Genomic DNA, 26,685 nt, shown 5'->3' on the forward strand with positions numbered 1-26,685 from the left:
AGCCCCTCTGCCTCAGCAGGGGTCTGCAAACCCAATTTAAAACACTCTCCACTTAAACCAGAAAATCAACAGAGGCAGGCAGACTTGAGCTCATGAAAAAAGAAAAATCTCGAGAGCTCATATTCTGTTATTTGCAGAGTATCTTCTATAGAAAGGCTGAGATAAAGCACAAAGGGCTGAGAAAACCATTCCACGCACACGAATAGCCTCCTCCACGCGTATTCAAAGCTCAAACTACGCAGTATGACTTCATAGCAAACCAAAGCATTTCCCGAGGTGAACTTAGAAAAGCCACCCAGCTCGGCTCTGGTTTACTTCCATATCCTCCCCCCACACACACTCCCGCTGGGGGACAGAGAGAGAGACAGAGGAGAGACAGAGAGACAGAGAGAGAGACAGAGAGAGGGAGGCAGGGAGGCAGGGAGGGGGCAGCGCTCACCCCGCAGCATGTTCTGCTGGTGCTTGGCGGTGCAGATGAGGCGGCTGATACCCTCGATGCACTGGCTTTTGGACTCTACATCCTTGTCCTTGGTTTTCTTGGGCAAAAACATCACTAGGAGGAAAAGGGGCTGTGCTGTCCTCCCGTTGTCCCTCAGGGATGGGGGGGTAGCAGGGGCTGTGGGCTCACCTTGGCCCTTGGACCCTGCTCATCTGGACCCCCTTCCGCACGGACCCTGCCTGCCACCGCCCGCCCACCAGGAGGCCTTTGCCCGGGGCTCTGGACAGAAGCGGCCCCCAGGCCTGTGGTGCCCTCAGGGCCTGCCCAGCGGCCCCTTCGATTGTCCCGAAAGCCAGCCCGCCTCCCCACCTCACCCTTCTTGTTCTTCTCCTTGGTGACCACGGTCATGGACATGGTGGGCGTGGCCGCAGCCTCGCCGCTGCTGGGCAGCCTGCTGACCTGGAGAGACCGGAAGGTGCACTTGAGTGTGTTTTTGGTGGTGGGCGGGTCCTTCCTCTCCGCATCTCTCTTCCTGTCTGCGGGCTGGGCTGCCGTCCAGTAATCCACCTGCAGCCCCATCAGCTCGGCGCCGACGCCCTGGCTGTGAAAGACGAGGGAGGCTCACCCCTCCGTCCTCAGCGGGTGACGGCAGCACCCCCACAGCTGGCACAGGCGAGGAGGCGCCCGCTGGTGCCTGTGCTGCCCGACATCGGGGGACCACCGGCAGCAGCTGAGGACGGAGGGGAGCTCGGGGCCCAGAGCCCGCTGGCGGGCCGTCCTGGTCTCCTGGGGCAGCCCCATCTGCACCCGTGGCTCCAGCATCGTCACGATGCTGGGGTCACCCAGGAGTGTCCAGACCTGCCGCCTGCCCACGCTGCCGCTCTGTCTGGTGGGCCCAGGCCCACCGACCCCTTGGAGGTGCAGTCTCAGGGCCCAAGTCCTCCCCGACCCTGCGGCAGTCCTGCCTGGGTGAGCTCTGCTCACGAGAGCCTCGAGGGCATCCGACGGAGGCTGCGGACCCCCCACCCACTGTCCCCGCGCCTTCTACTCACATCTGAGTTTCCAAAATCCCCTCTGTGTGCAGAGCACCCCGTATTTGTACTCTGTAGTTCCCGTCCCTAGGAAGGCAGGGGGTGGGGCGAGGTGGGGAGACACCAGGCCAGGACTGAGCAGTCCAGCGCCCCGACTCACTTGTCTGATGAGCCTTGGTCGACACCACCACGGCCCCTGCAGGGCCGCTGAGCCCACCTTCCGCCCTGACCCTCTGCTTCCTGGCACCCCAGGGTACAGCCAGGGACCACGAGGAACTGCCAGTGTTCTCAGCACAGTCCCTGCTGCGCTGGGGGGACGGACGGCGTGAGCTGGGGGGCAGCGTCCGCCCACATGGCTGCATTTACCTGGGGGAGGACAGGCCCCCGCTCACCGACGGGGAGGAGGGCGGGGTGGGTGAGGCCTCCTTGGCCGCGGGAGATGTGGACGGCGGGGTGGACGAGAGTGCGCTGGAGCCCGAGGGGGCCGCGTCATCTGAGTCACCTTGGGAAGGAGGCGGGGGCCAGTGCTGAGCTCCCGCGCTGCTCTGCCCCAAGCCCTCTGGACCCAGACATGGCAGGGAGGCCAGGCAGCTGTGGGCTGGGTGGGGGCATGTGTGGGAAGCGGGAGACCCCTCCCCCCGCCCCCCCCACCCCCCGCTTAGGCTGAGGGGGAGCTGTCAGGCCTCCAGGGTCAGGAGTGGCCCATCCATGGGGAACAGAAGCCCCTCAGCAAGGTGCGTGTTGGTGCTGGGGCTGCCCCGGCCCTCCTGCACCCCAGCCCCCAATGCAGGGATGATGGAGTTACCTGAAGTGGCCGAAGATGGCTCCACTATTCCAACCTTCACCACCTAGAAGGCAACGGAACGTGCTGGCAGTGGCCCGGGGGTGGCGCTGGGACTCCACACCGGGCAGGGACCTGTTTTCCTACCACCCATCCTCCATGTGCCCCCAGCCCCCAGGAACTCCTGGGGCCGAGCCAGGTCCCAGCCCCTCAGTCTGTGGGACAGAGCTAAGCTCAAGGGAGCCACCGCCTGCGTGGTCAGCCACGGTACGGGCCCTGCTGAGGGACCTCCCTGTGCAGGGGGCATGTTTGGGAGGCGCCCTTGAATTAAAGCAAGCTCTGTGGCCATCCCTCACTCCCGGGACGAAGGCTGCCAGCCAGCCCCTGGCCTGGCCCTGAGCTGTGGCCAGCATTCAGGACACACGTGGCCTCCGGCAGGACTGGCGCCCTACCTCCACGAGCGAACCTCTCAGGGCCCACACCCTGGACTCAGCAAACTGCGTGCCTGTGAGACTGGCGGGCGCAGATGTCAGCGGGTCAGGTGCTGGAGTGAGGGAGCCCTGCCCAGCGGGGCCCTAAGGCATCCCTGGGGCCTGCTCCAAACCCGCGTGGGCTGCTGGTGGGGGAGGGGGGGCCTGGCCCCACCCTGACCAGGGCGGGAGCTGTGTCACGTGAAAGAAATCACGACAACAACGGCTCCTGCCTCGGTCACGCGGTGGCATCTCAAGTGCAGCCAGCGGGACAGGCCCTCCTGTCACCGCAGCAGCTTCCTCAGGACAGGCTGCCCCGGACCAGCACCCTCCAAGTACAGCCAGCAGCCACCTGACGCCTGAGCAGAGCGAACCACGGCCTAGAGGCCCTGCTGTCTGCCAGGCTGCCATACGGCTCTCACAGCAGAGGCCGGGCTGGAGACCACGGTGGGACCACAGGCTGTGGACGCGTGGCCTGGCCAGCGAGGAGTAGCCCTTACTCCTTGGCAGTGGGAAAAAGCAAAACCTCCCAACTTACAGGGGTGATCCCAGCCGAGCAAGCCTGCCCTGCGGCTCCCAGAGGACAGAGGCAGCCCTCTGCCCCCACCCCAGGCGGGGCCTGTCCTGAGGCCCGCCGACCCTCGGTACCCCCTGAAGAGCTGAGCCTGACACTGGGCCCGGACACCCAGGACGGTGCTGAGAACTGGATCCTCACCCCCAGGTGGGCTGCCTGCTTCCACATGTCAGGCCCCAGCAGAGCCGGGGCAGCGATACGCCTGGGCTCACCCCCCAACCGCAGCGAGAAAAAACAGAGAGCTTTAGGGTGGGAGAAACGTATAAGGCAAGTCCTCAGCTCAAACTGGTGAGGAAGGTTCTGGAACAGATCAAGTTAATGCAAGAACAGAGCGATTATGGAAGACCTCTCGGCAGAGGAACGGTCTCGCGGCAGCAGGCGGAGCCAGCCAGGCGGCAGCGAAGCTCTCTGCGCAGGGCACTGCCTGCCCGAGCAGTACTCACCCCTACGAAGGGGATGAACTTCTGAGAGGACTCTTCGTCGGGGCTAAGACGAGGGAAACAGACAGTTAGCGCTCTCCCCGAGGGACAGGCCCTTTCGGAGCGGCCCTGCCCCACCCACTGCCTCGCTCCCACCCTCCCGCAGGACGCCTGGCCTGGACCTCAGACCCGCAAACCCTTCTGACATACAGCAAGGGCAAACGCATCTCTGCACCGAGGTCCAGAGGCCCACGGGACAGCCCAGAGGGGAAGGGTGGAGAGTGCAGCCTCGCCCAGGAATCCGCCACTCTATCCTGGGGGCCTGGGGCTCGGGGCAGCCAGCCCAGCCCAGCCCAAAGGTCTTCCTGCTGGCCCCACTCACTGAGCCCCGAGAGGCCGGCTTTCTGTGCCCCCAGGATGCCCCAGGAACAGTCTGGGCCTCTGCCAGTGATCGGGGGTGACTGGCCCAAGCCAGGCTAGGGAGGTTTTCTCCCAGACGGTCTGGGTAAAGCTGGTGCCCACTGTGGGGGGGGCCTATCTCCAGGACTTTGGCCTCGGTGATGGGGTGCACACGCCACGTTCTAACAGAACGATGCCCCAAGAGGAGCCCGAGGGCGAGACTGAGGCTCTGTGGGCTGTGCTGCTGCTCTGTGCCCACGGGCTCTGCAGGACTTCTGGCAGAACCTCAGCCTCGCCGGAACCGCTGGTCACAGCCCATCGGTGGCAAAGGCATCCAGTGTCCAAGGGCCCTGGGTGCGGGTGTTGGCAGGAGCCGAGGGGGTGCAAACCCGTCTCTTCCTCTCCCTCTTCCCCAGCCAGGGCTGCTCCTGCCCCCGCCTGGTGTCCGCCTTAGCCTGGGCTGTGGTCCGAGGGGTTCTCCCGCAGGACTGAGGCTCCACCGGCGGCTGGGAGAGCGCCTCCTTCTTGGCCGCCTCCGTGTAGGTCCCCAGGGCGGGGCCGGTCCTGAGCCTTCTGTCCCTCCCCCAGCTTCAGGGAAGATAGGCGCCCCTCCCCGCTTCCTCGGCTGGCGGCGTCCACCCAGCCGTGGGCCTGCTCTCCGAGCTGACCTCCCAGTTCCATTTGTCTCATCTCCCTAAACCAGAGCCTGTCGTCAAAGATCAACTCTTCTGCGGGTGAGTCCACACGTGCGCGCCACGCAAGGCAGTGGCCCAGGGGTGTCACTCAGGGAGAAGCCTCTGCTCCAAGCAGGTGGTTGGGGGGGCCTCCCTGGGTACCAACTCCCGGGACCAGGAGCCCCACGTCGCCAGAGCCTTCAAGAGGCCCTCCCCTCCCTGCCCCTGTTGGGGGGCGGAGGCCTGCACCTGGCTGGCGCTCCCCGTGAAGTGTGGCCACCAGCTGGCCAAGTGACCCTGGCCCAGGGGCCAGCACAAAGTGCTGTCAGGCTGGTCCCGGCAGGAGCCCCCCCCCCCCAAGGCACCCCCGGGATCTGGGCACCCACGACCTCTGCCCCGGCACCACCCACCCCACCTTCGCAAAAGAGACAGCAAATGTCTTTGGGTGAAAGACCCAGGTTCAGTCCATCCAATTGAAAATGACCAGATTACCAGTCTCTCTCCCCCTTGCAAGGAGAGTACAGTTGGAAGAGAAAACCTCTTTTTTCATTTCAAGCAACGAATCAACCCAAATCCTGCGCCCAGACCTCCTTCTGCATGCAGGGCGGCAAGAAGCAGGAAGCCGGGGGGGGTTCCTGGCCCAGCGCACGGGAGGCTCGGACCCTCAGGGCTCCCACCCTCGGCGAGCCACGGCCCGTCCCCCCCCGCCCCTCCGCCCCACGATCGGCACGCAGAAAGGCAGGCAAACGGGGGCCTCAAGAGACGGGACTCAGGGACTGCTCGCCACAAACGCCAAAGCCAAGCCGCCCCTGGGCCATGCAGACCACATCCAGAACGCGGCACGCGCCCGGCGAGACGGGGGTGACACCAGCTTCCACCGAGACCCTCACCCTGGACCCTGGGTGCGGAGGGGCACACGTGTTCTTGGCAGGGCAGTGGACAGAACTCCTAGGGCCTGAGCCGCGGCTCTGCGGCAAGGCCCCTGGGCGTGGCTCCTGAGACCCGCACATGGGGGGTGGTGTGGCGTGCCTCCCCTTGAGGTGGGGGGGGGCTTGGAGGCTGAGGGGGCGCAGCCCACACGAGGCTGGTGTAGAGGCGCTGGGAAGCCCTCTAGCGGTTGCCCGGGGGGACAAACGGCGGGTCCGAGCCCAGGCCGGGAGCTGGCGCTGGGCAGATAGGCTCCTCCCTGCAGGTGCCCTCACGGGGCCTGGGCTGGAGAGGGACCAGAAGAGCCGTGCCCGCTGCCCATCCTCTCCTGGGTCTCCTGACCCCTCCAGGTGAACAGCAGCCTGTTCTCTGTCACAGCAGGCAAAGGCCGACCTGCTGCGCTTCCAGCCCTGGGCTCCAAGCGTGGATGGCACGCTGCCTTCACAGGGCTCCAGCAGGGCATCCGGAGCCCCCGCCCGACCCCCCATGCCGGTGTCACCACTGTAACGCGGAGGCGGGGGCACGAGGCACGGAGGAGGCTCAGGGTCTCCTAAGCCCCGGCTCGAGGCTCACGAACGCCAACCGCAGCACAGTCGAGAAGCTGTGGCCCAGGCAGCGCAGCATGCCGCGGACTCCCGGCGCCTCGGCTGGGGGGGGGGAGGGGAGGGAAGCCGGCGCAGGCCCACAGGACAGCCCGAGGGGTCAGCAGCGCACACCACGGCTGGTCTTTCTCTAGTCCCTGAGGCTTGTTTAGCAGGACAGTCCAACGAGCTTAGACCCCTCCTCCTGGTCTGGCCCAGGGCCCAGCAGAGAGGCCACTTGGGACCCAAGGACCCTCCCTGGGGGGCTTTCCCAGGAGAGCAAATAACCTGAGACCCATGGCAGAGAAGCGCCCTGAGGGACCCAGTGCAGGACGCCAGGCAGGCAGGGGCCCTGTGTGAAAGGGCAACTCTGGGAGCATCCGGAGCTCAGCTCCCAACAGACAGCCAAACCGAGGGTGGAGCCGCCTTGGGGGAGACGAGCACTTCGCCCGTGTGCAGCGGTCCCATCCAGGTAAACACGGCCTGGGTGCAGGGCGGCAGGGGCTTGGAGCTGGCCACTGACCACTGCCGTCACCCAGGGCGAGCTCCCCATCCCCTCTCCCCACCGCCCCCACGTGGAGGGTCCGCATGAACGCCATCCTCCCCCAGCTGCTGGTACCATGTGCTGGGAGCAAGGCCCACAGTCGGAGAGAGCTGCCAGCACCCGGCAGCTCTCGGGGTGAAACCAGCCCCTGCTGCTCATTTAAGAGGCAGCGCCGCCAGGCTTCAGAGATGGAGCAGCTCAGGGAGAAGAAGTTCAGTCGGCCATTTCTTAAACCCAAACTCAGAACGGAAACAAAGAGCCTGCCCGGCGACTTGCAGGCAGCAGGCTTTTGTCGCTGCAGCTGGGTGGGGGCCCGAGTGCAGGCCTGGCTAGGGCAGCTGGCAGTGCACCGGGGCCCACCTGCTGACACTGCTAAACAGCCTTAAAGACCAGCGAGCGGGCAGAAGGGGGCGCGGCCCCAGGGACAGCGGTACCTGAGAGTAAAGTCAAAATGAAAGTTCTTTCTCCTTTTCAGAAAGCCACCAAAGAGAAAAACATGACGTTACTAGATGCTCAGGTGCGGCGAGGCACCCCCAGGCACGGCACCAGCACAGCGGTCCCCGTGCCCCGCGCAGAGGAAGAGCCGGGAACCTTGCGCTAGGCTGTGCGCTGGCCGCCTGCAGAGGCTTTGGCTCGATTCTGCCTCCGCCTTAAGGAGCTGAGCACCGTCCCCGACGGGAGCGGGGGAGCTGTACTTCATCAGCCCGGCGTGGTCTGCCTATTCCTGCCCTTCCCCACCCGGACGCCTCTGTCCGGGGGCTGGCTAAGGGGCCGCTCGATCCCCCAACCTGTGCGCCCAGGCCCACCCCGTCCTGGGCACGGCCCCTGACCACCGTCCTGCACTGGGCGGGGTGAGAAACGGGTCTCCCTGCCGGGAAGCCCCGCTATTGGAGGAGCGTGTGCCCAGGCTAGAGAAGGCAGGTCGCTGCTGGGGGCCAAGCACCAGGACCACTATTCTTGTAACTTTTACTACCGGAAGTCCCAACACACACAACGAGAAAGAAAAAGCGACCAGCTCATTCTAACTCCGATATGCATCGGGAAAGGGTGCAGTGGTCGAGGAGAACTGGGGGCTGCTCGGATGGCTCACAGGCTCCCCCGATCCCAGCTCGGCTTCCCTCCCGCAGAGCCCAATGAGCAACCCAAGGAGCTGGGACAGCGAGAACTGCGGGCTGCCCGCTGAGACCGCAGAGGGACGGTGGGTCGCTGCCGCCGCCCCACACCCACCCAGGCCCCAGGAGGTACCTCTTCTGCTTGTAGGTCAGCATGGCCTCCGCGATGGGCAGCTGGTGGGCGCAGTTGGCCCCTGAGATGTACTGCGTGATCCTCGACACAATGTCCGGCGTGTCCTGCACTGCACGAGGAGACCAGGAGGGGTTCGTGGGGTGCTGCACGCCAGCACCCCGAATCCAGGCGGCCATGCTGGGGGCGGCTGAGCAGCTCCTCTGGCAGCCACCCTCACGGGGTCCTGGGGAGGGCAGCAAGGCCTGTCCAAGTCCTGAAGAGCCCTCCCCGGGGGCCCGGTCGCCAAGGACCTCTGAGACTCACGGTGGGCAAAGGGAAGCATCCTGGCCGAGGCTCCACTGGCCCGGCCCGCTGACCCCACCTCCCTCCCAGGCGCTCAGGCCCCAGAGGGGCCTGAGAAAAAGGCAGGCACACAGGTCGCGTCTCAGGGGGACAGCGAATGACTCGGGTTCTCACGGAGGCTTGGTGGGGTGGGCGCCAGGGCTGGGTGGGCGTGGCGACGTGGGCACGCGCGCGAGGGGCGTGGCAGCGTGGGCTCGAGGGCGGGGGCGCAAGGGGCGTGGTCGGGGCCCGGGCCTCACCGGCGCTCTGGGCCTCCAGCTTGTTGAATAGGTCTCTCCAGGTCAGATCCTGGAAGAAGTTGTTGTACCTGTAGTCCACGGAGCCCAGGTATCTGGCCACCGGGTGGGAGCCTGCGAGCCGAGGGGAGAGCATCAGGATGCGCGGACCCCGCGCGCAGTTCCGCGCCTCCCCGATGACTTCGGCCCCCAACCCCCGGTCCCCAAGGAAGCGGCTTCTCGGCCTCCTTGGAACACAGATCACTCGGCCGGACCGAGGTGTGTCCTGCAGACCAGACGGCCTCTTGCGCTGCGGGGAGGGGTCTCCTCTACACCTCAGCCCTTTCCAGGAGACAGATTTGTTTGCAACATACTGCGTAAGCCGAAAAATGGGATTTTGGTTTTGATTTGCAGAGGATTCTGATAACTTTAAGAGGTTAATAACCAACCCCTGCTTGGCACTTTGACAACAAATCCAAGACGACATCGAGTCGCCCAAGCTGCGGGGCCTGCGGGCGCTCGGAGGGCGGACGCCGCTGCCGGGCATCCGCGTGGCTCCTGCGGAGGACTCAAGCGCGCCCCTCACCCAGCGGGATGACGAGGAAGCGCATGTAGCCCAGCCAGTCGGGGGTCTTGTGGGACAGCTGCTCCACGAAGAGCCGCAGAATGGCGCTGAGGTAATGCTGCGCTCCCGCCACGGCGATCTTCACGGGGGTCGGCGGCTGGGAATTGCAGTTGCAGCTGCGGTCCCGCAGGCAGGACGAGAGGGAACAGACGCCTCAGGGAGCCGCCCCCGCCGCGAGGGCCGTCCTCGCTGGGCCCGAGGGGGGCCCCAGGGCGCCCCTGCTCCCCTCCACCCGGCCTCTCCCGCGGCTCACGCTGATGGAGTCACCGGAACCCAGGCCCCCCAGACCCGCCCAGGATTCCCCCAGCGCTGAGGAAGCTCCCGCCTGGGCCACTGCTCTCCTCCCTGCCCTGGCAAGACTGCGGATCGGCAGGACGGAGCCACACAAAACGCTGGGGTGCAGAGATCCCCATGGACTCCCGGGCGGCAGCCACGGAGGGTGTGGGACTCACTATCTCTGTATCCGAGAGACGATGGTGCTGAAGGCCGCCTGGACGTCGGCAGCAGAGCACGTGCACACCACGGGGAGCGTGTGCCGCTGCAGGACGTCTGAGAGGAACTGGGAGGCGGCGGAGGGTGAGCATCCGAGCCACCCACCACCAGCCTCGCCTGTGAGCGCGCCTCGGTCAGGGTCCTCAAACAGGCAAGGCTGGCCAGACACCCCCGCCACTCCATCCTGCGGGTGGACGCTCCACCCTGCAGAGGCTGCACTGCCCTTCCCCCCTCCCCTCTGCGGGGAGGCTGCGCCGCCGCCTCCCCCCTCCCCTCTGCAGGGAGGATGGGCCGCCCCCTCCCCCCTCCCCTCTGCGGGGAGGATGCGCCGCCCCTCCCCACCTGCCCCTGCCAGTCCGAGGTGTTGACAAGAATGATGTTTTCGGGGAGCTGGTCATCTGAGATGAGGATGTGGTTTAACTGGTCATACACAGTCTTCCTGGGGATCTGAAGACACAGTGCCCGCCGAACCCAGCGTGAGGGGAGCTGCGCCTGCCCCTCACCTGCTCAGCCCCACTCTCTCTCCAGCAGCCACCTGGGAGGGCTCAGACACACGGCCTCGCTGTGGACAGCGGCCACGGGGCTGAAGGCGCTGCAGCGAGGCGGCAGCAGCAGCGGCAGTGGGCTGTCCCGACAAGCCCTCCAGGTAGAGAACAAGCGCCCTCGCCTTGGAGCCGCCCGCTCTGGGCCAGCCGGGGGTGGCCGGGGTCCCCGCCCTGGGCTGGGCACCCACCTGCAGCTGGCTCCGAGTGTCCGGGCAGCGCTCGTTGTCCAGGCTGTTGGCCCGCTCGTTCTGCGGACGCGCCGGCTGCCGCTCCTTCAGCGACGTGCTCCGGCCCCGGCGGCCGGCCTGCTTCCCCTCGGCCCTGCGGGGGAAGGGACGGGCTGGGGCAGCCTGCAGGAACTCACTGCCCCAGTCAGGGGCCACCCAGCAGCAGAGGCAGTTGAGGATGGTCGTGGTGTGGTGTGCGCTGTCAGGCAGCAGGGCCGAAGGCCACACAGAGCCCACGAACCCCAGAGGGCCCGAGGGGCACCTGTGGGGACTGAGACCTCCCACGCCCGGGACACAAGCCTGGTGCAGCCCAGTGCCCGGGGGCCTGGAGCTCCTCCCGGCCCTGACACAGGCCTCTGTGCGCCCCAGCCAGGCCAGTGCCAGCGCCCAGACCCACTGCTTCTGGAAACTTCCTGCCACAGAAACATAAGACAGGGCACCCTGGTGCTCGAGGTGCCTGCCCCGCTGGGTCTCACGCCAGGGCAGGGGCTGCCATCGGGTGAAGAGCTAGGCTGGGGGTTTCAATACCAAATGCCGTATCAGTGCTGGGTTTTGTTTCTCGTTTCTGTGAGTAGACGTGCGTGGGGTGGCGGGCAGGCGGTGGGCAGTGAGGGCTGATCTGTGGGGCACCACCCTTGAAAATCGGGGCATAAGGCCTGATGCAGCGTGCTGAGCGACAGCTGCACGGGACTGCAGCCCCGGGAGAGGGCGGAGCAGAGGCCCATGCCGGCTCTGTGGCCCTCCAGGGGGCAGCGAGCTGTGGGGTGGGATCTGAGGCCCTGAGGCAGTGGTGGGCATGTGGCCAACTGTGGCCGGGGGCGGGGGGGGGGGAGGTGGGAGGTGACCACGCAGGGCAGCTCAGAGGGCGAGGGTGGGTGCCCAAGGAAGGAGCAGCAGAGCCGGAGCAAGGACCTGATCGAGGTGGGGGAGGGGAAGAGGGCACGTGAGGGACCCAGAAGGTTCGTCCACCACCAGGAAGCCACCTGAGGTCACTGCACCTCAGACCCCAGCTTTTGATGCGGCGCTCACCCAATTACATGACCCACTCTGGGAGGCAGGGTCCTCGGGACCCCGGCCCAGTTGCCACCCCCTCCCCCGCCCCACAGACGTCCTGCGCTGGACCCCTCACAGTCCGTGAGGGCTGCTGTGCCCATCCACACAGGCGCTGGGTCCAGCTCTCCCGACGCAGCGCACGTGGGCTCAGCGGGGCACACCCTACGTGCTCCGGCACCCAGCACCACGGGAGCGGCGGCACCTAGCACAAGCCCTGCTCCACTCGTACAGTCCCTGGTCCAGGAGAACGTGAGTCAAGGACAGCGGGACCTCCCCTGCCCTCGGAGCAAGCAGCCACACCTCGGCCCGGTCAGACCTGCAGGCGGCTAGTTCGGTGCGGATGGGGGGTGGGGGTCCAATGTGGACCTCCCGGGACGGGCCTGGAGACCTGAGTGCTTCCCAGGTGACGCTCATCCAGTCAGACGGTCCCTCCCACACGGGCCCACACAGGCATTGCCGGCCTGATGGCCTCCCCGGGCGGCCAGTCACCTGGTGGAGGGAATGACCAGAGACTCTGTCTTGGTGATCCGCCCGCTGGGTGGCAGCTTCTCGGTGAACGTGTCCAGGGCAGAGGGCTCCACCTCCGGGCTGTCCTCGGGCGGGGCTGGCTGCTCCCCCGGGGTGGGCGCGCTCTGACGGACAGAGAATGGCGCTGGTCAGGAACGCACGCCCCCCGGGGCCTCCTCTCGGCCATGCGCTCCTGTGCCAGAGGGGCCCTGCGTTGGGTGAGGCTGCCTAGGCCTCTCTTGGTCTGGTGGCTCCCTGCGTGTGGACACGGCCACGTGCTGCCCTGGGAAGTGAGCTGACTTCACCCTCCAACCACAGGGCTCAGTCCTGGCTGCCACCGAGAGAGCCGCACCAACCCTCCCCAAACCTCCTCTGGACCTTCCCTAAGAACCCTCAGGAGGGCAGCAGGAACCAGCCGTGGTGTTCACGGGCCGTGCCTGACAGGGAAGCGTGGGGACGCCTGCTGCCCCCCAGAGCTGGGGTGAATCCAGGGCGGGCCTTGACCATCCCCCTGTGGTGCGGTGAATCCGGGGGGCCCTGAACGTCCCCCAGGGGTGGGGGTGAATCCGGGGGGCCCTGACCGTCCCCCTGGGGTGGGGTGAATCCGGGGGGCCCTGAACGTCCCCCAGGGGTGGGGGTGAATCCGGGGGGCCCTGAACGTCCCCCAGGGGTGGGGGTGAATCCGGGGGGCCCTGACCGTCCCCCTGGGGTGGGGTGAATCCGGGGGGCCCTGAACGTCCCCCAGGGGTGGGGGTGAATCCGGGGGGCCCTGAACGTCCCCCGGGGGTGGGGGTGAATCCGGGGGGCCCTGACCATCCCCCTGGGGTGGGGTGAATCCGGGGGGCCCTGAACGTCCCCCAGGGGTGGGGGTGAATCCGGGGGGCCCTGACCATCCCCCTGGGGTGGGGTGAATCCGGGGGGCCCTGACCGTCCCCCTGGAGTGGGGTGAATCCGGGGGGCCCTGACCGTCCCCCTGGAGTGCGGTGAATCCGGGGATCCCTGACCGTTCCCCTGGCATGGGGTGAAACCTGGCCCCCTCCCTGGGGTGGGGGTGAGTTCAGGGGCGCCTTCGTGGTTCTGTGCACAGGTTCTGGGTGGCGGAAGCAGGAGGACCTGCCGGTCAGGGATCAGACCCCTAGAGGCAGCACGTAAGTGGGCTCTCTGTTGGCACCCGTGAACGTGGCCCCGCCTGCTCACATGGGCCACGGAATCGGAGATGCTGTCACTTGGCTGCTTCCCTCCGAGGGCCCGCGTCTTCTCAGGCACGTCAGCCTGTGTGGACGAGACGGGAGGGAATCAGGCTGTGTCCGACCATGGCACCGAGGCTGGCTCACCTCTGGGCAGGGGGTTCTGGGCTTGGAGGCAGCCTGGGGAGACTGGCCAGGACTTCCTGGACTGTGGGTTCAGGGTCACCCCACGACTGTCACCTGGAGCCTGGCAGGGGGACCCGGGCCGAGCATGCTTGGCCTTGGGTCGGCCCAGCACCAATGCGCAAGCTGCCTCGAGGGGCTCAGACAGGAAGGGTCAGGGTGCCCCACCCCACCCGAGGGTGCGCCCCACCCCCACCCGAGGGTGCGCCCCGCCCCCCCCCACCCGAGGGCCCCCGTGGGAGCACGGGGCTGCCTGGCTCCGGGCCGCTCACCGGACTCGGAGGCTCCTTCTGGCTCCGGGCACTGTGGATACTCCCGATCTCTGTCTGCGAGCTGGAGTGGGACAAGCCTTCGAAGTACGGCCTGGGTGGCGCGGACGGAGAGCGCGTTATTCTCCAGTACCTCCCCAAGCTGAAGGCGCAGCCGCTGCGCCTGGCGGGGTCAGACGCGCAGCAGGGCCCCCACCCTCGAGGACCGTGGCACAGGCGAGGACCCGAGGGCCTGAGAGCAGCTGAGCAGACCTGTGCCCCAAAACCCCATCCGCTCTCGGCCTCGGCCCTGGCGGGGTGGCCAGCGGCACACGTTGACAGCTGCACCCGACACCCGGGCTGGAGGCCTGTCGGGTGGGGAACCCACAGCCAGCTTGCAGGAGCCGAAGGTCAAGCTAAAACGAGGGACGGGACTCACGCAGTGTCTGGTGACGAAGCCACGTGGGGCGGGACCACGGTGCGTGGCAGGAGGGTCAGGCCTGAGACGCCACGCCTCAGCCCCAGGACTGGGACGCGGGCTGGCCAGGGCTTGCCCTGCAGGCACAGCTAACATTATGGAGGGAGCTACAGGCGGGGACGGCCCGGGTCAGCCGGGCACCGAGGTAGTCACGGCGGCTGATAAAAGCAGAGATCTCCAACTGAAGGCAGAGAGGGGTCGGGGGGCAAATACCGAGGGACACGACCACCGTGCTGGCCTTAAAGGTGGAGGGGGCAGCAGGTAGAAGGGAGGCAGGAGCCCCGTCCTGCAGCCGCCTGGCTGAGCCCCCAGGAGGCCAGTGGCCGACACCCTGACTTGAGCCCCCAGTCTCCAACCTCCCAGAGGAGGGTAACTGGGCAGTTGAGTCAAAGGTCGCCGGTCAGCAGCTGGGGACGCTGCACTGGGAGGTGGGTGTGCGAGGCTGCAGCGGGAGCTGGAGGGCAGGTGACAGCATGGCCACCCCTTTCTCGTGTGTGCTTCCTTGTGTCTGACTTATGCTTGTTTTAAGTTTAAAAACCAACCGGTCCGCATACCTCTCCGCCTGACTTGGACGCCCTCCACCCCCACCGGCTCCTGAGGCGGACTCAGACCCGTGTGCTGTCTCCACCAGGCCGGGCATCAGCACCCGCATCACCTGTCCCCCAGACTCCCTTCCAGCACCAGCCATGCCGCACCCGTGCCCCTGGGGGGTGGCCCCAGCACGCCCCTCGTCTCCGCGTCGGACGGAGCCCTGTGGGCCCGTGTTCACCGGTCCCCTCCTGTGATGCCCAGCCAGCACCCCCTCCCCAGCCCACATCCCCCCACCCCCCGCCCAGGGCCCGCCTTCCACACAACTTCCCGGCCCGCCCCCCTCCTGCCCCAACACCACGGCCTCCTGCAGGGATGACCCGAGCTGCTCCCAGCAGATCCCAGAGAGACCTTTTCCAGATACAAACTGGACCCTGTCACTTCGCCACTTCTCACCTCTGGAAGCACCGCAGACCTGGGGCACCGTTGGGGTCTGCGGCTCCTGCTCTCCCCTCCCCAGAGCCTGCACCCCCGAGGGCCTGCTTTCTCACAAACCACCTTTCCCTCCGGCCCGGACGACCCCCCAGATGGACTTCCTCCTGGGCTGGCCTCTGCCAACCTCCAGCTTTGAAGGCAGACGGCCGTGTCCACTGTGTCCCAGCGTGGTGGCATACGCCGGCCAGCGGCTGTGCCCACCTGAGCTTTGGCTTGGGGGTGCTGAGGACGCTGTCGTCGTCCTCCATGTCGGGGCCGCTGTCACTGGGGTTCTCCATGTCCAGCGTGTCGTACAGAAGGTCCAGGTCCTCCTCCACCTCGGGGACATGCTCTGCAGGGTCCTGCTCCGAGTCCAGGACCTACGTGGGATCCGAGGTGTGAGGCTGGCCCGGTGGGACGGGGCTCCTGAGGGACAGGTGGGAGGAGGGCGCACGGCCGCCCAGCACCCCTCCTCCAGCCTGTGCCACCAGCCAGTCCCTTGGGGACCTCCGGTCACCGGGCGCTGCGCAGGGGGCTCTTCTCCCCAGCCTCAGAAGCTTTAACACCCCAACGCACCCTTTAGAGCACCAAGCGGTGCTATGACAGTGTGTGCTGTGGTGTGGCACCGCCACGATCAGGACGTAAACGGTTTCCCTCCCCAGGCACCCCCTGCCCCCGACCGTCCCCCCACCCAGCCCCGTGCCCCGGGCCTTTCCCAGGATGGCACACGAATGGAACTGCTCCACGTGCAGCCTCCCCTCACTCAGCGTGACGCGTGTGTGTGTGTGTAAGTGGGCTTGCCCACAGCCTGCTCCTTCTTGACAGTGGGCCACCCAAGGGAGGGGTCACAGTATGTCTGACCAACGGCCGGTGGAGGACAGGGCGACGCGCCCAGCGTCTGCACTACAGGTGAAGCTCCTGTGACTGTTTATCAGTGGACGTGCTAAACGTCTGGACGTGTTTCCATCTCTCGTAGGGAAGTACTCAGCAGTGGGTGCTGGGTGCCTGGCAAGCCTTCCAAGGCACCGCTGGCCTGTTCTCCACAGTGGCTGCACCGCTTCCGTTCCCTCCAGCACGTGTGAGGGTTCCCACTGTTACACACCCTTGTCGACACTTATCTTCCGTGTTCCTGGTGACGGCCGCCCTAGTGGGTATTAAGAGGAGTCTGTGGTTCTGATCTGTGTTCGCCAAAGACTAGAGATGCCAAGCATCTCTTCACGGGCTGATTGGCTGTATTTCTTCTTTGGAGAACTATCTAGTCAGATCCTTTGCCCAATTTTTAAAGTGGACAATTAATTTTTTAACTGCATTGTTCTGTTTTTGAGTTGTAAGTGTTCTTTATGTATTCTGGATACAAGTCTCTTATCAGATATATGATTTTTTAAAATTTATTTGATTTATCTATTTTTGGCTGCGTTGGGTCTTCATTGCTGCGTGCAGGCTTTCTCTAGTTGCGGCGAGTGGGGGCTGCTCTTCGTTGTAGTGCGCGGGCTTCTCATTGCGGTGGCTTCTCTTGTTGCGGAGCACGGGCTCTAGGCACGCGGGCTTCAGTAGTTGTGGCACGTGGGCTCAGTAGTTGTGGCTCGAGGGCTCTAGAGCGCAGGCTCAGTAGTTGTGGCGCACAGGCTTAGTTGCTCCGCAGCATGTGGGATCTTCCCAGACCAGGGCTCGAACCCGTGTCCCCTGCGTTGACAGGGGGATTCTGAACCACTGCACCACCAGGGAAGCCCCAGATATATGATGTGCAAAAAATTTTTCCCATTCTGTGGGCTGTTGTTTCATTTTCTTGATGGTATTGTTGTAAGCACAGCAAGTTTAAATTTTGATGTAGTCCAACTTACCTATTTTTTCTTCGTTTGCTCATGCTTTTGGTGTCATTATCTAAAAAACCATTGCCTGACCCAAGATCACAAATACCGCTGTTTTTTTCTAAGAGGTCTATAGTTTCAGCTTGTACATTTAGATCTCTGACCCGTTTTGAGTTAATTTTTGTAGGCTGTGGCGTGAGGTAGGGGTCCAGCTTCACTCTTCTGTGTGCAGATATCCAGTCGTGCCAGCACTATTTGCTGAAAAGGCTATTCTTCTCCCCACTGAATGGTCTTCGCAGCTTGTCGAAAATCAACCGATCATAAATAGAAGAACTTATTTCTGGACTCTTAACCTTACTTCGTTGACCCGCCACAGTCTCATGACAGGAGCTTTAGGTAAGTTTTGAAAATGGACAGGTGAGTCCTCCAACTTGTACTTTTTTTTTTTTTTTTTTTTTTTGTGGTACGCGGGCCTCTCACTGTTGTGGCCTCTCCCGTTGTGGAGCACAGGCTCCGGTCGCTCAGGCTCAGCGGCCATGGCTCACAGGCCCAGCCGCTCCGCGGCATGTGGGATCTTCCCGGACCGGGGCACGAACCCGTGTCCCCTGCACCGGCAGGCGGACTCTCAACCACTGCGCCACCAGGAAAGCCCCAACTTGTGCTTTTTCAGGATTGTTTTGTTGCTTCTGCGTCCCTTGCATTTCCACATAAGTTTCAGGACTAGCTGGTTGGTTTCTGCAAAAAGGCAGCTGGTGATTTGATAGGAATCATGTTGACGCTGTGGGTCAGTGTGGGAAGGACCGTGGCTGAGCCGGGCCCATTTCGAGCAGCTGACCCGCTAAGAGCTGCTGCAAGAGGATGCCCCACCACCGCGCGTGGACGCACAGCCGTGGCTTCCGGGAAGCACACAGCTCACTTTACGGGCCATCGTGACACATGTGATAACGATGTCTTGGGGCTTCGATACTTAAATGCCACCTCTCCTGGGTGGGTCCAGAACCTGGGGACTAATTTTCCTCTGATCACATTAAAAAAAAGTTTTGTTTTTTTTTTCTGGTTATCACAGTTACACAAAGTCATCATTTGGAGACTAGAAAAAAGCTAAAAGAAAAAATTTGAAAACACATAGTATGTTGATCGTGGGGAGGCAGTGTGTGGGGTGACAGGGCACATGGGAACTCTGTGCTCAGTTTTGCTGTGAACCTAAAACTGCCCTAAAAAATAAAGTTGATTGATAAAAAAACACAAAACACAGAAACCCGTGGTCACACCCCCCACAGAAAATGTCCCGCCCTCCTCCAGATCTGTTCAGAGCAGGCTGTCAAGAAACACAGCAGGCGTCACCTGGGGCCCTGCCTGCCCCTCGAGCGCCCCCGGGGCAGGCGCCACCATCGCCCTCGCTCCTGGAGACGGCAGTGGCGTCCAGAGGGCCACGGCGGCAGCGAACAGCAGAGCGGGACCCGCCGGAACCGGCCTCCAGAGCCCTACCCCGACCGGACGCGGGGCTGCCACGGGGGGAGGGGCTGCGCACTCACCTCGTCGGAAACTTTAAATCTCCGCAGCAGGGCCACGACCTTCTGCTTGAAGTTCTGTTGCTGCGAGACAAGCAGGCCGGCATCAGAGCCCTTGGAGCCGCTTCCCGGAGGACACAGTGGGGCCGGCACCGGGCTGCACCGCGAGGGCGGCCTCAGCCGGCGGGGGCACAGCTCAGACACGCGGCAACACCTATGAACTTGAACACGGCTGCCGGCACTTTAACAACAGTAAGCGTCTTCACAAGCCTCTGAAACCACAGCTGTGGTCGGACTAAGAAATGGACCCAGAGAAGGGCTGCCAGCCTCAGAGCCGGCGAAGGGGAGCCGCAGGGAGGGCGTATCTATGGTTGTGCCAGTGACGCCCCCGCCCTCCCTCCTCGGGACCTAGGGCGTGGTCAGGGCGCATCGGAGCCTGAGCCCATCTGCTCCTGGTGCTGCCCTGGCCACTGGCCTCCGACCGAGGCCACCCAAAAGGAGGCCCACGCCCCCTCCACAGAAGTCGGGCCTCGGGTCCTGGACCTGAGGCTCAAACAGGTACTGTCACAGCAGCGCGAGGGCCTCCACACCACGGTCCAGAACACGCGCGTCACCCGGTATACGGGGACCAGCCCACGGTCTCCCAGCACGGCTGGGGGGCCGTGGTCTCTGGGGCTGGGCTGGGCCATCAGCACCGGGGCTTCCCGGGTCTCCCTTCGAGCTGGCCTGGCCTGGGGCCGCAGGGCAGAGTGGCTCGGCACTGTAAGCTCGCCCAGGAGCTCTGGCACCGGGGCTGGACGATTCATGATGGGCCACGGCCCCTGCCTGGATTTCCCTCCTAAAGGAGGAGCCTGGCAGCCCTTCCAAGCCCCTGGGCACAGAGCAGAGCCGGGGGCGGGGGCTGGCCTCACACTGGGCGTGTCTGGGCCAAGCGGCAGAGGACCGGCCCTCAGCTCTGCTCCGAGAGTGGCCTTGCCCCCTGTCCTCTGGGCTGTAGGCCACAGCCCCCCTCCCAGGGCAAGGCCGTGGCACGGGGTCTCCCCGCCTTCATGCTGTATTTGGGGAAGAGACTGGGCCTCTGAAGAAGCCACAGGGCTGGGCTCAGGGGACAGCGCGTGTGCCCATGTGATCCCAGGGCAGGCCGCCTCACGTCCTGACCCGCCCCTCCCGAGGGCTCCACCCGGCCCCCACCCCGGGTCCCCACCCCGTACCCTTCCCCAGTGTTAGTAAAACCAGTTTCCACCGACCCTGGTCATGGACGTCGTTCTTACTATCGATCGCCGTTGCTTCTTGGGCTTCCCCACGTCGAAGTCATCCTCGTCCAAATCCTGCAGAGACACGTGGCACCTGGGCCAGGCCACCCTCAGTACACGTGGGACCCTGCCCCTGCCTGCTGTGCCCCTGGCCCAGGGCCGACCCACGTGGATGTGCGGCCTCCCTGGGCGGCCTGGGGAGGGGCCTGGTCTCCTGGGCGTCCCAGTGCGTCTGCTGACACCCTCCAGCCCCGGGGACGGGGACCAGGCTCCCAGCCCCCTATGCCCCCTGCTACCCTGGCAACAGTGGCTCTGGGGGGGCCCGGGCCCGTCCACGGCGGGCTGCACAGCTGCTGGGGTCTGGTAGGGGCCGGGCACGGGGCGCTGGGAGCCTCGAGGCCGGCACCCCCCGGGCCCCGCGTTACCTGCCCCTGCACGGCGTCGTCGCTGGCTTCCTGCTCGGAGGAGAAGCTCTCGTACTCCTCCTCGGAGTAGTTATCTGCGGGGTGAGCAGATGGAAGGGGGGGCGCCTCGACGTTCCAGCCCGTGTCCCAGCAATAAGGTGGCGCCCCAGTGACTGCCCCCCGCCCCCGGCGTGCAGGGGAGCCACGAGGACACAGCCCCACACGCGGCAGATGGACTGTCGAGGGGGCAGGGGCTGCACGTTGTAGCCCCCCACCGTGGCCCCCAGCCCTTCTGCCCGTCACAGGGCTCAAACTGGGTCTCCTGCTCGACTAGGCCCCCACTGGCCCACCCTCGCCTCAGGGGAGATGGTGACCCCAACTGCGACGGAGGTGACAGCCCACACCACGACCGTGCCAGACCCTGGGAGGCACCACGGTCGACCCCGTGACCTGCTTCCTGACCGAGTCCCAGTGCGCAGGCAGGGCTGACATGCCTGCAGCCCAGAGAGTAGCCGCAGACCCTCACATCCCCTCCCCAACCTCTCGAGCCCACGGGCCAGCGGCCAGGAGGCGGCGCCCGCGACAGCAGCGCTGCCTCAGCTGCCCTCACCGGTGGACTTGGCCTTGGGGCCGGCCTGCATGGTGCTGTCCTCGTGGCCGATAGGCTGGCTGGACAGGGAGAAGACCCAGACCTCGGCCACCTTGACCGCGGCCTCCTTGATGTTGCTGCAGAGGCCCAGCACCTGGCCGCCCTCCGACGGCTGCTGCACCACCTGTGGGCAGGGCGCGGTTCTAGAGGCCTCACCAGCCTCACCCTGCGGGGGGCGCACGCTGGGGGCGGGTGGGCTTTCCCCGGCGGCGACGGCGGGGGTGCACTCTGCGGGGCAAGCACGGTGGCAGGGGGCGGCGCAGGAGGACACGAGGACAGGGGGCCCGCGGACGGGCCAAGAGAGGGGACGCGGGAGCGGGGTGGACGGGCTGGGAGGGAGCACACCGGGCCAGGCTGGGGGGTCAGCCAGGCCCCGCCCCTAAGGACTGGAGGCCATCAGGGAGGAGGGTCGGCGGCAGCGAGCAGTGTGTGAAGCCACGCAGGGGCCAGTCCAGGCACAGCCACCGACTCTCGGGACTCAACCCCAGGAACCCGTGTCCCTGGGGGACCAAGTGCAAGCCGGGGCTCTGGTGCCGCGGAGCTGACATGCACCAGGTTTGGCCCACCAGGAGGATGAGACCCTGCGGCCGTTCTGATCATGAGAGAATCAAATAAACTGGGGAGAGCGGCAGAGCCCCCCTGCGTCCCCCGCCCGGTGCCAGCCTGAGCCCCGCGCTGGTCCCAGACGCCCAAGCCGTTCACCTTCACGGGGTCTCGTCATGATAACCCAGCGAATGTGTGCCTCTGCGTTTTAGGAGCTGCGTTTGGGGTCATTTGATCACATCTAGATGCTGGGGTTTTATGGACCAGATTCTTTTTTAATTTGGGGGGGCTTAGTTGTGGGGGGGAAACTCCTTAGTCAAGTAAGAAAGTAAGAATTTTGAGAAAAGTAACATCACCTATCACCATCAGTGAAAAAGCCAAGTTAAAAAAGGTGAGCTGGCAGCCCCTCTGACCCACACCAGCACGTGTCCACCCACCCCAGGGAGCCCCCGTCCCGCCGAGCAGGACGTCCAGGAGGGACAGCGTGGGGCAAGGGCGCCTGGAGGGAGGCCGCCGCCCAGCCGCCCTAACCTCGGCCATGTTGATGGAACCAGCCGCCAGCGTTTTGTAGCCCAGGATCGTCCGGTTCTTGTACCGCTTTCTTCGCTGCAACATGATCTGAAGCTTGTTGCCTTCTCTTTTCAAGAAGTGGGGGTACTGCGGGAGAAGGAGGGGGGTCACAGCAATGAAGGCAGCCACGCCCACCGACACCCACGAGGTCTCACGCACCCAAGCCCCAGGGTTCCCTCCCTGCTGGTCATCAAGGGCCTCGGTCGCCAGGAACAGCCCCTGGTGGCAGATGCGCCCTCGGGAGGCCCTGCGCATCTGTGGACATGCAGTAACTGCCCAGCAGTGCTTCCGCCTGGCGGTCCAGCGGGCCGTGCCCCCAGCACTCCAGGTCCAGGCCGCCTGCGCCTGCTCGTGGGACACTGCAGAGCTCGTGTGCCCACAGCAGACGTGCACGCTTCCTCAAGGTTCACCAATAAAAACCTCCTTTCAAAGCCGGGGCACGACGGGACTGCCCTCCACCTTGACGGCGGTGGCGGTTACACACCTGTGCACCACAAAGCCGTGAACTTAAAAACAGTGAACCGTACATTTTGGAAATTATACTCGGTAAACCTGACTCCCGGGGAGTCCTCTGGCGGTCCAGTGGTTAAGACCCCCCCTTCCACTGCAGGGGGTGTGGGTTTGGCCGGGGAACTAAGATCCCACGTGCCTCGGGGCATGGCCAGAAAATAAAAATAATACAAAAAACCCAAAGCTGCCGTGGGTCTGGGCTCCGGCGGAGCCAGGCACCGCCCGGTGAGGTGGTCTTGGGGGAGGGCAGAGGTGGACGGGCAGGGTTCTCACAGACTCGCCGAAGCGCGGCCCTGTCTTCTACACTCACAGGGAGAACGGAGGAGCTTAATGTATCGGAAGAGCACTGATACTAAATACAGCAAGTGTCTTCAGCCAGAACTACACCCACTGAATTTAAATAATGCAGATCTTAATTATGCAAAGAGACGCGGGGGTGGGGGCGGGGTGAGGAGGCTGGGGGCGGGGGAGGGCTGATCTACTCACGCCCCCCACCCGGGGGGCCTCTGCTTCACACGGTGGGGGGGTCCCAGTCTAAAGAGCCCACGTTCACTGCCAGCACAGCCCAAAATAATACTCCCGAGGGGTTTGAACTCGCGACACCGAGTTTCCATAGGTTCCTCCCCATCTTTCTTGTTCTTTTTTTAAACAAGGTTGTTTTTTTGAGTGGCTTCCCTCAGCCCCCGCTCCCCCATCTTTTCTAAACACAGGAATGAGGCGACCTAAACCCATCATCTGAGTTTTGGCCTCACTACGTTCTCTTCATCGTGGGAATGCGACGAGAGACTCGACCTCATAAGCAAGCACATCTCTAACCTCGGAGAGTGAGCCCTGTGGGAGAGGGGACCTCCGTGGCCACAGGGGCTGCGGGAAGGGTGAGGGTGGGGGTCCCCCTGGAGGCCCACCTGCAGGGAGAACGTCAGCGCCAGGTCAGTTTCCACTTGTCCACTGGGGGGCAGCACGATCTCGTGGGACCGCAGGATCCGCTTGGAGCCCTGGGACAGAACAAGACACCTCCTAGTTCAGAAGAAGGCATCTTAAAATGAAGCAGCGAAGATGTTGGCTTGTCAGTTCTCTTCAGACTGTCAGGCAAAGACCCGCAGATGGTGGGGGTGAGGCCCGAGCGCGTGTGATTCCCAAAGGCCCCGCGGGGAGATTTATCCGGAGCCTTAAAAGAGCCCATATCCTCTGACCCCCAAGTCCTCCTCTAGAAGTCTGTGCTAAGCTGTGAGAGAGGAGACAGAACAGTCACTGCCACAGCTGCAGGATGGAGGTGCAGCAAGAGATGCAGCTGGACAAGCAGGTGCGCGAGAAGCCACACGCTCCTGGGAAAGCAGGACCGCCCCCGCCCCACTGAGAGCAGAGTGGGTGCCAAGGTCAGTGATTAAAGCCCAGCGGCACCGTCACAAGGACAGAGAGAGCAGTACAAGCCTAGAACTAGGTTCAGAAAACACACAGACACATGTAAAAACAAACAGTGTGTAATAAGGAGCCTTCAGGTCGGCAAGTGGCTGTGATACATGGGTGGTGAGTCATCTGTATAAAACACACAGGTCCCGGGGGCTTCCCGGTGGTGCAGTGGTTAAGAATCCGCCTGCCGATGCAGGGGACACGGGTTCGAGCCCTGGTCCGGGAAGATCCCACATGCCGCGGAGCAACTGAGCCCGTGCACCACAACTACTGAGCCTGCACTCTAGAGCCCGCGAGCCACAACTACTGAGCCCACGTGCCACAACTACTGAAGCCCGTGCACCACAAGTACTGAGCCTGTGCTCTAGAGCCCACGAGCCACAACTACTGAGCCCACGCACCACAACTACTGAAGCCCACATGCCTAGAGCCCGTGCTCCACAACAAGAGAAGCCACCGCAATGAGAAGCCCACGCACCGCAACGAAGAGTAGCCCCCGCTCGCCGCAACTAGAGAAAGCCCGTGCGCAGCGACAAAGACCCAACACGGCCAAAAATCAATCAATCAATTAATTAATTTAAAAAAATAATTAACCCCCCCCACAGGTCCCAACCTCAAACCTTGTACCAAAATAAGTTCCAAATGGATTAAAGATGTTCATGATAGTACTGTTTTAAAACTAGGTCTCCCAACATGGACGAGCCTTGGAGATGTTACACTAAGTGCAGGAAGCCAGACACAGCAGGACAAACCCCGTGAGCCCACGTCCAGGGGGCCCCACGAGGAGCCAGATTCACAGAGTCAGGCCGGAGAGCAGAGGTTACCACGCAGCTGACGAGGCGTCTCACCAAGATGAGGGGTGCAGAGGAATGGGTGAGAGTGGGAGTGGGGTGTGGGTCCAGGACAAAGACGTGAGCCGCACAGACGTGTGAGCTGACGGGAGTGACGGGGAGGGGCGTGGGCAGCAGTGTGGGGTGGCCGAGCGGCTAAGAAGCCTTGCTGGAGACACTGCCCTCTGCTTGCACGCGGCGTTGGTGCCGAGGCCGTGCTGCCCACAGCTGCTCCCAGCACGGAGTGTGCCGAGGGGCTCTCCTGACGGTCCTCCCCCAGCCCTAGCTCTCCCGGGGGCAGGCTTCCCGTGTGCGGTCTGGTGCTCTCCCCACACCCTGGCCCGTTCCCCTCTGTCCCTCACAGCCGTTTCCCCCCAGTTTCCTGCGCATCTGATCCCATCCAGGTCAGGACCTAAACTGATGGGCCCGTGCCCCGGGCAAGGAGGACCCACGCGCAGACAGGCGAGGGGGCAGCAGTGAACACACGTACGGAGACTCGGGTCAGCGGGGGAGGCCGGCTCGCCTGCTTCCTCTGGGAGTCAGGACACAGGGGCTGGGGGGCGGGGGGCAGCTGAGGAGCCGGTGCAAAAGGCAGGTGACCCGGGCAGGAGAGGATGCCCCAGGAGAAGCAGGCAAGGAGCTGAGTGTCTGCCAACTAGGGGCGCGGGCCCAGGCAATGGGGGCACTCAGGCAAGCTGGAGGCGGGGGGAGCTCCAAGGCGCCTGGGACCCTGACCAGAGGCTGAGTTCTCGATAATGACGGGGTCCGGGGCAGGACCGCAGAGACGGGCAGCTGGAGGAACGGGGCTAGAGTACAGGGGCACCGGTTGTGTCAGAGGTCAACAGTGCCGGTTTCAGAGGCCAGGGATGGGTAAACCAGCTTGTTCTGAGGGCCCAGAGCGCCATCGACCCCTCCCGAGCCAGGAGGCCCAGAGCACCGCCGGCGGGGCTGGTTCTCATACGGGCATCTTCCCACGTCCCAGGTGTGCAGCCGGGCACGGCCTGCTTCACGCTGAGAGCGGCAGCCCCGTCGGTGGGGAAGAGCGCTTCTTTGGGTCTTTGTTCAACAGTGTACTGCTTTTCTGGTGACGGCAAATGACCGGGAAGGGCGGGCCTCACGCCTGCTGGGCTCCAAGCTGAGCTCCCAGTTTGGAGGAAAGCCTGGCCCCGAGGCCCACAAGCTGCTCCTGGAGGTCCGGCCAGGAGGCCCTGGTGAGCCTCACGAGGAGCCACAGGCCAGGCCCAGAGCACCCACGCCAGCCGCAGGCCCGAGAGCCACGTCCCACTTCCGGGGCCACCAAAAGGCCAAGGCAGCTCGCACGGCTAACGGGGCCCTCCTCCAGGGCTGCTGGGGAAGGGGGCGCTGAGTGCTGGGGCAGCTGGGTCCCCCTGGAACACCGACACTTGTTCAAAGGCAGAAAGAAGGACCTGTGAGGCCCAAGGGACAGGCAGTATTATGGCCTGGGAGCGAGAGGTGAGCACAGCCAGGCTGGGCCCGGGTGGACAGCTGGCGGGCGAGGGGCACACAGTGCGGGGGGGCGAGCGGGGAGCAGGGAGGGTTTGTCCCAGCTTCTGCATGGGGCCCGTCTGCAGGTGAGCTCAGCACACTTGCTTTCCCCCTCATCCCGGGACCCTGGTGGTGTGCCCTTTGCTGTGCCCGGGAGGGTGGGGCCTCCTGCACGGGCAAGGGTCCAGCTGCTGGTGCGGCTGTGCCCCTCTCATCTCCTGGGCAACACAGGCATCCTCGTGGCCCCAGGCCAGTGACACAGGCAGACCCTCACCTGCATCTTGACAGCAATCACCACCGAGATGAGCTCCTTCTCCAGCTCCTTGAAGACCACCAGCTTCTTCAAGGTCAGGCTGCACAACCTGCAAAGGGCACAGACGGGCTCAGCAGTGACCGTGCACTCCGACGCCTTCTCATGCTCCAGGAAGGCCCCAAACTGCAGCAGCCCCAGCCTCCGCTGGACCGCGGGCTCTCTGACCCCAGCACCTCGGTCACTCATGGAC

The 26,685-nt window shown here is 64.4% G+C and overlaps 1 protein-coding gene across 10 annotated transcripts in view; it reads right to left on the reverse strand.

Annotated features, from left to right (window-relative positions):
- Positions 1–26,685, reverse strand: part of PACS2 (phosphofurin acidic cluster sorting protein 2) — a 57,104-nt gene that overhangs the window by 690 nt on the left and 29,729 nt on the right. Inside the window, exons 2-24 of one of the 10 annotated variants that reach the window (XM_067708459.1) lie at positions 26,457–26,544; positions 23,342–23,431; positions 21,888–22,013; positions 20,775–20,937; positions 20,186–20,259; positions 19,779–19,835; positions 18,532–18,591; positions 15,411–15,568; positions 13,733–13,823; positions 13,288–13,362; positions 12,073–12,215; positions 10,492–10,624; positions 10,101–10,205; positions 9,719–9,825; positions 9,228–9,382; positions 8,666–8,776; positions 8,085–8,193; positions 7,274–7,306; positions 3,739–3,781; positions 2,276–2,318; positions 1,837–2,068; positions 814–1,040; positions 440–553 (exon numbers count right to left, since the gene is read on the reverse strand). In XM_067708459.1, coding sequence (XP_067564560.1) covers positions 440–553; positions 814–1,040; positions 1,837–2,068; positions 2,276–2,318; positions 3,739–3,781; positions 7,274–7,306; positions 8,085–8,193; positions 8,666–8,776; positions 9,228–9,382; positions 9,719–9,825; positions 10,101–10,205; positions 10,492–10,624; positions 12,073–12,215; positions 13,288–13,362; positions 13,733–13,823; positions 15,411–15,568; positions 18,532–18,591; positions 19,779–19,835; positions 20,186–20,259; positions 20,775–20,937; positions 21,888–22,013; positions 23,342–23,431; positions 26,457–26,544 — 2,537 coding nt within the window. Of the gene's footprint in view, positions 1–439; positions 554–813; positions 1,041–1,836; positions 2,069–2,275; positions 2,319–3,738; positions 3,782–7,273; positions 7,307–8,084; positions 8,194–8,665; positions 8,777–9,227; positions 9,383–9,718; positions 9,826–10,100; positions 10,206–10,491; positions 10,625–12,072; positions 12,216–13,287; positions 13,363–13,732; positions 13,824–15,410; positions 15,569–18,531; positions 18,592–19,754; positions 19,836–20,185; positions 20,260–20,774; positions 20,938–21,887; positions 22,014–23,341; positions 23,432–26,456; positions 26,545–26,685 lie in introns of those variants that run through there. The other 9 variants (XM_067708381.1, XM_067708585.1, XM_067708866.1 and 6 more) reach the window with 9 other exon arrangements.

This window comes from Pseudorca crassidens, chromosome 1 (assembly GCF_039906515.1).
Source record: "Pseudorca crassidens isolate mPseCra1 chromosome 1, mPseCra1.hap1, whole genome shotgun sequence".
NCBI classification, from domain to species: Eukaryota; Metazoa; Chordata; class Mammalia; order Artiodactyla; family Delphinidae; genus Pseudorca; species Pseudorca crassidens.